Source organism: Triticum aestivum, chromosome 1B (genome assembly GCF_018294505.1).
Source record: "Triticum aestivum cultivar Chinese Spring chromosome 1B, IWGSC CS RefSeq v2.1, whole genome shotgun sequence".
Classification (NCBI taxonomy): domain Eukaryota; kingdom Viridiplantae; phylum Streptophyta; class Magnoliopsida; order Poales; family Poaceae; genus Triticum; species Triticum aestivum.
In genome coordinates, this window is record NC_057795.1 from 673,903,540 (window position 1) to 673,912,994 (window position 9,455).

Genomic DNA, 9,455 nt, shown 5'->3' on the forward strand with positions numbered 1-9,455 from the left:
CGCAAGCCGAGGCGGCTCCGGCGAACCGAGCGCAGCCGCCCCATTCCACGCGGTGGGTTATCTTCTCCCTCCCTCTCTCTCGGCCTTCAGACGGCGGCGCCGCAAACCCCACCTTCTCCCGGCTCGCTCTCCGGCCCAGAGCACGGCACCTAACTCACTTGGATTCTTCACTGGCTCACCGTCATCTGTTGTTCGCAGGGTCGGTCCGGTCTCCGGTGGCTCAGCCCTGCACTGCCTCGCAGCCTCGCTCACCACGTTGGGTGTCTGCTGTTCTGCCCACCGATGCCATGTAAAATCCTTTTTCTTCAGCACAAGTCTCTCCGGATTTGTCTGAATTCAGTTCAAGGCATTTCAATCTGACGAGTTTTGCTCTGAAGACTGATGCAGACATTTCAACTGCAACAGATTGCCAAATTGGAAGTAACAAAAACTAGGTAGTATCTCATTACTGTGGTTCGCTTTTTACACAATGCCCGGTTACAGAATTTCAGCCGAACAAACAAACATGGACAAAAAATCTGGTATGCTTATAGTATGATGATCTGAACCTGTAGACTTGACATATACAACTTGATTAAGACAACACTGGAATTTACACTTCTCTTTTGTACAGTTTAGCTAGCCAACTACTTATAAATTAACCTGACCGGAGCGCGCAATCCTGAAGACTCCGCACTATGTGTCGGATGCCGGCGGAGCGGGCGCCTGCGTGCTGCTCATCTTGCTTCTCAGCTCCTCGAAGACTTTCATGCTGTCCGCGTCGAAGCCTCCGGCAAACTAAGCAATGGCGAACGGTAAGTTCTTGATTTGAAATGTCTCCGGTTTACCTGTAATTATATACTCATACTGTGGAAATGTAAGTTTGGATAGTTATTTATACCTGATGAACTCGGAAGGCGAATCTGACGCCCTGGAGGAGCAGGAACTCCCTGTTGGGCTCTTTCTCAGTGCCCTGCAACGCGTCGAGCTCCGAGGTGACCCTCTCCATGTACTTCTTTGCCAGCTGAACAGACGCCAGTTTGATCTGCAACCAAGGTATGAAGTTAAACTTTGATTCAAATCTTATTTCATGTTCTGACTCAAAACTTATATCTTTATAAAGAATTGTATGCTCTTTCAAATAAGTAAGGCTGCCAACATATGCACCTTGCCAACTTTTCCTGAATCAGATAGCCAATCGACTGGTATTCCATACTCCTTGTACCGTGCGGTGGTCATGTCTCTTGTACGAAGAAGTGCGTAAACACTCTGCTCCACTCTGCCAGAAGTATGACATTAGTTTGTTCACTGAAATTATGATTCTTAGGGTAAACATCTTGGAATTCACAAAAAATGCCAATTATTTTCTGAACAGTTATTACCGATTTACTCTGAAGAACTATGCTATTTTGTGAACATACTAGTTCAGAGAAGCCACTTACTTCTCAAGCAACGAATACATCCTCTTGAGAGCTTCTTCACATGGAAGTTTTGGATCGTCGACGAAGGATGTGGCCTTATTCTCTAGTTTCACCAGGTCCTGATACTCAAAGGCGGACTCTCTTAATGCATCAGTTTTGCTCTCTGGCCAATCGAAGTGCTTTAGCACTGCTCTCTCATCAACCTAAAAAAAAGTTTAATTGATCCTTTTAGTAGTAGATCATGTGCAGCCTAAGTACAATATCTAACATGGATAAATTAATGGGGTCTTACCAAGAATGACAACTCCTCATCCAGCCAATGTACAAATGCAACAACATCATCGATATTGGCGAATCTTGCTGCCCGGACCTCGCTCGCTAGGGACTCGACAAATTCTCCTTGTGTCTCCACATCAGCTTTGACCTGAAACATTCCATGTTTTTCACAATATTCGTCATAATGAGCTGATTATATTGAAGTTATACCTACTGACTACAATGAGCTGCACTAATGATGACGACATGGATTTGGCAGGATTTTTATGCGCGGTGGGCCATCCGAAGATACTTACAGCTAATAGGAATGTTGATCTGTTCTCAATCTCTCCAATCATGTTGCTTCTGTTATCAGAAACATTCGATGATTTTGATCCCAAAGAGGTGGTGTCCTTCTTGGCTTCACGTTTCATGAGACTCTGATAGAACTCCACGACCTCCGGAGCACGGTGCACCTTGTCGCCACCAGCAAGGCTCTTGGATAGAGAACCGGGAGGCGGCGGTGGCGGCGGAGGGCCACCGGGTCTCCCTGGAGGTGGTGGGGGAGGAGGTGCACCTGGTGGGCGTGGCGGCATCGGTGGTCCACCGCTCGCAGTACTGGTAGCTCCTGAAGCAGCGGCGGCCGATGCCGTGGGTGGTGGACGGGGGACTCTTGGAGCTCTCTTCTCAATTTGGGCAAGCTTCAACTGGGTGACAGCCAGGGGGTTGTTCGGGACATCACTAGATTGCTCACCAGGTTCAGAATTAACTGTGGGGGCCTTCTTCTCCTTTATTTGAGCGAGTTTTGGGGGGAGTGCAGCTCTCGGGGAGGGAACCAGAACTGAACTGTAGCCACCACCAAACCTCTGTGCTCTGGCTTGCTCGGCCTTCTCTTTGATCGCCTTCTCCCGTTCCGTCGCAAGCTTATGCCGGTCTTTGTAAGCGGGGTACTTCTCATCAGCGAAGCCTTCGACATTCTTCGACATCAGCTGGAATGAAGATGCAACATTTGCATCATCTGCATCACCGGATTCTTGGTCCCTTTTTCCAAACGTTGTGATGGACATGCCATCTCCTGCATTTCTGATCATGAGAGACTCCAGGGGCCCCTTTGGTTTCTGGCTCCTCTTCGGAGAGCTGCTGGTCAGGGACCGCGACGACGGGGATGACAGATAGCTGCCGTCGTCCTTGCTCCTTCCCCACTTCTTGAGTTTCTGCATCAGGTTCGGCCTCTTGCTTAGGAAGCTGTATCTGCTGGAAGAGCTGTCGATCGAGGCGGTGTCGAAGTCTTCGCTTCTGGGGGAAGAAGGTGCGGAGGAAACGCTGTCAAGGTCGGTATCGCCCTGGCCTCGTTCGGACCCGAATTCGAGCATCATCTGTTTGGCCCTCTCCTGCGACTTTGGGCTGAGCTTCGTGCTGAGGTCGCGGGCAGAGATTTTGCCTGATGGCGTCTGGTAGTTGCGGAGCTCGAATCGCAGACAGGCGTTGACCCAGCGCAGGTACACCAGCTCTTCCACTTCACTGAATCTGTTCATCTGTAGGCCTTCCACTTGCTTTGTCAGGTCCTCGTTTGTGTGCCTGAGGTTGTTGATCTCCTCTCTTGCATGGGCAACTACATCACTCTGCATGATGATGATATGTCATATGTACATTATTGGAGAAGTATGTCATGAAAAAGTATTTGGCTAAAACTTAATTACTATGTACTGCCATTCTTCGTTTGTAGAACTTCAGGAATTGTGATGTGGGTCTGAAATACTAACTCTCAATAAAGAAAAGCACCTCAGCTGACTGCTAGTTCTACTGAACAGGGAAGAAAATTGCATTTACCCCGATACTAGAAAAATGTTCAATTTCTTGCCCAGATAACAATGTCATGGTAAAAATCATGCTGTCATGTTTAATAGTAAAGTCAAAACTTGCGGTCCTTCTCATGAATCTTACTGATTTGTTTGTTTGTTTTTGTAGGACAAAAGCAATATAAAGGAGAGTGCATATCATTAGGTCCTACCTTTTACAAGTGAAAACAAAAGCAAAATCCTAATTTTGAACTAGAGACAAACTAAGAGGATAGGCCTGTACACTACACGGATAGAGACAAATCCAACAAACGTAGCAGAACCACTGCTAGCCTGCCACAGAAACTTGGACCGTCTAGGACCATGCAAATGATTAGGCTAGAAAAAAAAAACTGCTGCTGAATATTCTTGTGTCATGTACTAAAATGCAAAAGCCTTTACAAACTTTGCAGAGTAACAGTAACAGAAGCAGAGTAGTGCTATACCTCTGTTATTTTTCCCTGTGCTGCATCCAGCTTCACCATGAGGTCCCTCTTCTCGTACAGCAGCTCCTTGTTCTTCCTCCTCAGCTCAAGCACCTCCACCTCCAGGTTCTTGAGCTTCTTGAGCTTCTGCTCGATCTCGGCGTCCTTCTTGGCCACCTCCTCCTCCTTGGCCCTGAGCCCCATCACCTGTTGCTTGAGCAGCATCAGCTGGCCCTTGGTCTGGTTGGCCTCCATCTGTATCTGCCGCTGCAGCTCCTTGATCCTGCTCCTGGACGCGTCGAGCTCCTTCTTGGCGGCCGTGCCGCGGGCCACGTCCTCCTGCAGCTTCTTCCTCTCCGCCTGCAGCGAGCTGATGGTGAGGTTGAGCATGTCGACCTCCACCGTCTTGATCTTGAGCTGCTTCTGCAGCTCGGTGACGTCGGTCTCCTGCTCCTTGAGGCCGTAGTACTCGAGCAGCTCGCCCTCCAGCTTCACCTCCCGCTCCTCCAGCTCCCTCACCAGGCCGCGCAGCCGCTCCATCTCGGCGGCGTTGCTGGCCATGTGCGCGTTGTACCGGGACCGCTCGAACCTGTCGCCCGGTATCGGGATGTCGACCTCCCCGCCCAGGAGGCTCTCGATCTCCGAGAACATGTCGTCCTCATCGTCGTCGTCCACCGACGGGGCCGAGTTGATTATGCCGCTGATCGTCTTAACCTCTTCCTCCTCGCCTTCTTTCTCCCCCTGAAATAATCAACATTTGGGCAGGCAGAAGGATGAGCAACACGCACAACCAACAGTTCTTTGCTTTAAACTGCGTCGTGGGCAGTGGATGCGTGTACATACATGTCCAGTATGCCGAGCCTTCTCCTTCCCCTTGCCTGCTTGGCCATTGTCTGAAAGAGGTGAGGCATAAGCTTGAAATTCAGATAAACAGAAGGAATCATTGATGGAGTGGAGAAGTAGAGGAGTACCTTTCTTAGGCCCCTTGCCTCGCTTAAGAGTGAACGCGGCGAAGGTTGCTAATACCACGAATCCGAGTCTCACAAGCATGACTCCGTGCACTCATCACTGTCCGTTCCGGCCTCGACCGGCGGGAGGAGGGCAGGGGCGGGCAGCTGATCCGGCTCTGCTCATCAGAGAGCAGCTGTAAAAGCGGAGCTGGGAGGAGGAAGGAGCACGTGTGAATGGCCGTGGCCGGGGGTGCTAGCTAAACCCCGCTCATATCTTTAGCCCGCAGGAGCGGGCGAAGGAACACCACCGGAGGAACATGTGGATTGGGTTGCCTATCTATGTTTATCCCTCGGGAAAGACAGGCTCGTGTAGCACAGGAGGTCTCTTTTCTTTTCTCTTCTGCTGCGTGTGTCCAATAGTGTGGTACCTGACAATTTTTTGATATGCTGATGGTACCAGGAGGTGGTGGCTGACAAAAAATTTCATATGCTGATGACACACGAAACTGCGGAAGGCTTTGTGGCTTTGGAAGAGAGTGGTAGGCCGTTGTTTGCTGTGCACGGAAATGGGTGGTTGCTGGTGTGTCCGGGTGAGGGTGAAGCGGGGGGTTGTGGTCTGGGTGATGGTGATATATCTGGATAGGGGAGACGCGGTGGGTTATGATGATGATGAGGCTCACAGGATGGAGCATGGCAGTGGACAGTGGTACTACCCTCCCCCTCTGGACTCTAATCTCAAGTGATTTTTTATATAATTCAATACTAGCAGGGAATCCCCCCTGTTTTTTTAATCCCTACGAGTGATTTTGTATCTAATCTGAATTCTACTAGCGTAGAAAAAAGCGACCGATTTTACCTAAGGTGTATTTCAGAATCTCAGCTGGCACTTGTCAGAAACTCTGTCTTTTTGGTCTTTGTTGGAAAGTCCTATGAATCAGGAAACTTGCCTGTAATGTACTTGAAGATACTCATACTTCTTTTGATAAATTGATGAGTTGGGTCATTACTACTACTTACTACTGATTTAACCTGTCACAGCCAGTGTATATTTGCAGGGCCTGAAGTCTCCGGTGATTGCCCGAACCCATTATCGGGTACACTCCGAATCCAGGTTGGAGACATGCCCGAACCCATCAGGTAACCCGACCCAATTTGGCTAATTGTTCCTTGCAACAATGCCTATACCGCGTGCTCACGCAGGAAGGCTTTTATGGATCAAGCAACCACCTGCTATGTTTGTATAGCCTTGCCGATACGATATCCCTATGCCGTCGTTAGCTACTCGAGGTGAAACGAAGGAAAGGGCAAAGTCCTAGAGGAGGCGGGGACCTGCATCTTGCTGTAAATTTGGTTTTTCTGTTTTCCTTTTGTTGTCAATCAATTCTTTCTGTTTTCTTTGGTTTTCCTTTTTTTTCCTTTTCTCTTTGCTTTTCACTGGTTTTCTGGGGGATTTTAGTTTACTATTTTTTTTCACTTTTTAACACATGTCTACATTTTTCATAGACATTGTAAATTTTTGTATACACCAGAAACCTTTTTTAATGTTTACCATTTTTCAAATACATGATTAACCTTTCTGTCAAACATATATATATTTTGATTTCTATTTTTTCATACACATTGTACATTTTTACTTACATATAATTTTTAATATATATGATTATTATTTTAAATACATGACTAACATTTTCCAAATACATTTAAAAAAAATTGAATATGTGTTAAATATTTTAAAATACAAGTTGATTTTTTGAATGATACAAATCATTTATGTTAAAATTTGTGAACATTTTTTACACTGTATAAATTTCTAAAAATAGCCCAAACATATTTTCTGAAACACGTGAATATTTTTTACAATGTACATTTTTTTAAATGTAAAGTGCAAATTTTTGAACATGTGAACACTTTTTCAATGTCACAAACATTTTTTTAATGTTATGAACATTTCTTCAAACTTGCACGGATATTTTTTGTACACTGCATGAGTATTTTATAAGTGCATGATGAAATTTTCAAAAATTTAACAATTATAGTCAAGCGCGCAGTGTAGCTTGCAATAAGGTATCCATTTTTTTGGGATGCATTGAGAATACATATCTCCTGCTAGAGTTTTTTTTAGACAAATATCCTACTAGAGGTGGGGCTGTATCGCCTGTTGCGAGACCGAAGGAGAACTCGCCTCAAGCTCCTGTTGCTACTATAGGGCCAACCCTAGTAGCTTCATGCAGGTTAGCTTATTTTTTCTTTTGTCTTTTGTTCATGTTTTTGAAATTATTCTACATATATGAATTCCAAAACTTATAATTACTTCAATTTAATAAAAGCAAATTTGAAAAATATTGCCATACTGTAAAACATTGTTAGCGTAGTTTAAAAAATGTTGGTAAAATTAATAAAAAGGTTGTGACATTTAAAAATTCACATGTTTAAAAAGATGTACGAGACATTTTGCAAAAACAATTATACAACCTAAAAAAATTGTTTAAAATGTACATTATATTTTTTTAAATCAAGAATTTCAAAAAATGTTCGGGTAAAAAAATGTTTCAAAACGTATTTGAAAAATCTTTAACACGTATTGTAAAAAATATTCAAAACATGTATTTCAAAAAAATGTTAATCGTGTATTTGGAAAATGTTCAATGTGCATAAATATTGTTTTAGATACACATGAGAAATATATAGCGTGTGTTAAAAAAGTACCTAGGGCTAGATTAACCAGCTGCTCAACTTGTTCGGCTCATTATCGTTAAGCTCGTTATCATTAAGCTTGTTAATATTAATGAGCCAAAACTTATGTTTGCTTGATTCGTTTCATTAAGGTAATAAACAACATAGAATAATCCCATGATCCCTCTTTTGGCTTGTTATCGTTAAGCTTGTTATCATTAAGCTTGTTAATATTAACGAGCCAAAACTTATGTTCGGCTTGGTTTGTTGTGAGCTTGTTAAGTTCGCGAGTGTTCACGACTGCTCGTTAAGGTAATAAACAACATAGAAGAATTCCATGATCAAATTCACAATGGCCTAAATTAAACAAGGACATAAAGGTAATAAACAACATAGAAGAATCCCATAATCCCATAAAAAATTCACAATGGCATAAATGAAACAAGGACACTCAAATAGTAGCAACACGGCCAGCAGCAACACGCTCAACACACAAGTCAAAGTGCACCTTTGCATAATTTGAATTTTAAAAATAGTAGCTACACGCTACAACCAAACACATACGCTTCCCATCACAACAGAGGCTAGGGCAGCTTTCTTCCTTGTGTATCCGAGAAATTCACAACAGCACAAATTAAACAAGAACTTTCAAATCAAATGGTAGCAACACTAGTACGTAGCAGCAAAAACACTAAAGTCTGGTTCACCCTTGCATAATTTGAACTTTAAAATAGCCAAAACACGAACGCACCCCATCACAAATTCACAAATAACATAAAGTAGCAACACTAGTACACAGCAGGAACCACACACACAAGTCTTGTGCACCTTTCACCTTTGCATAATTTAAACTTTTACCATATTAGCAACATGCTACAGCTAGTAGTAAAAGACCAGTCCAGGAGCCCAACATGCTATAGCCAGTAGTAAAAGAACTTTCCAAAAGCTCTTCCACCTTGCTGCCTATGCCTTAATGAAGTTGCTATTTTTATGAGAAGTGTCAAAGGCATTGCAGAGTTTTCATAGATGCAAATTTTCAAACAAAGAAAATAAACTTTCAGGTTTCTTGTAGTAGACCTTAAATAGGAGAAGTATTAATAGAAGAAAAGGGCATTACACTATAAATAGTACTCCCTCCGTCCCAACATGTAAGACGTTTTTGACACTAAAAACGTCTTACATTTTGGGAGGAGGGAATACAAGAGAAAGAAAATAAAATTTTAAAATAAAAATCACAAGTGTCAACTAGTAGCGAAGCACCAACCTGTTGGTTGCTTTCCACCATAAATTCAGGAAATGGAATAAACTCAACATCATCATCAATGCGATCCTCCTACAAAAGGAAACACAATTTCAGTTACATAGTCCATCTAGCAATAGTATGTCAAACTTACAAGTAATTGATAGTAAAAAGGAACTAATATTACCACTATGATTATAGGCCTAATGTTGGTTTCTTTTGATCCCTTAATGCAGCTAGAAGCACAAACAAGTACCCCAACCATGTTTGGGCGTAGAAGTACGGTAGTCATCGAGAACTCTACCACTTGTAGAGGAAGTCGACTCTAACGAGACACTAGTAGTCGGTATAGTCAAGAACCTATTTGCCATTTTTTTCATAATAGGATATCTATAAGCATTTAGCCTCCACCAGTCAAGTAATGTGAAAGTTGGATCCTGAATAGGATGATATAACTAGTTAAATCAGACTCGCATGGCTCTGAATTTGTCTCCTTGAGAAAGGATTGAAACCCACTCGACAATGTGGCCATAGATGTAGTTGTTTGCCTACTTGAAGTTGAGCTCTGACGATGGTGTTAGAAGCCTCATTCTGACGATTTTCCATCTCATATGTGGCATACAGATCAATGAACTTTGTTTTGATATATTCCGCCTCACTGCCATCCTTCTCTC

At 43.7% G+C, this 9,455-nt stretch overlaps 1 protein-coding gene across 2 annotated transcripts; it reads right to left on the bottom strand.

The window, feature by feature from the left end:
- Positions 1-414: 414 nt before the first annotated feature.
- LOC123147753 (protein CHUP1, chloroplastic) lies at positions 415-5,292 on the bottom strand. Of its 2 annotated transcripts, none has more exons than XM_044567073.1 (9): positions 4,890-5,292; positions 4,762-4,796; positions 3,940-4,659; positions 1,973-3,277; positions 1,693-1,824; positions 1,422-1,603; positions 1,147-1,258; positions 881-1,024; positions 415-777 (listed from the first exon to the last, which is right to left on the bottom strand). In XM_044567073.1, exons 1-9 carry the CDS (start codon positions 4,966-4,968, stop codon positions 676-678), a joined length of 2,811 nt encoding a protein of 936 aa, XP_044423008.1. In that variant the 5' UTR covers positions 4,969-5,292; the 3' UTR covers positions 415-675. The 2 variants fall into 2 exon arrangements, with proteins under 2 accessions (XP_044423008.1, XP_044423000.1); XM_044567065.1 differs by having other exon boundaries at positions 4,762-4,811; positions 4,890-5,286.
- Between the last annotated feature and the right edge of the window lie 4,163 nt (positions 5,293-9,455).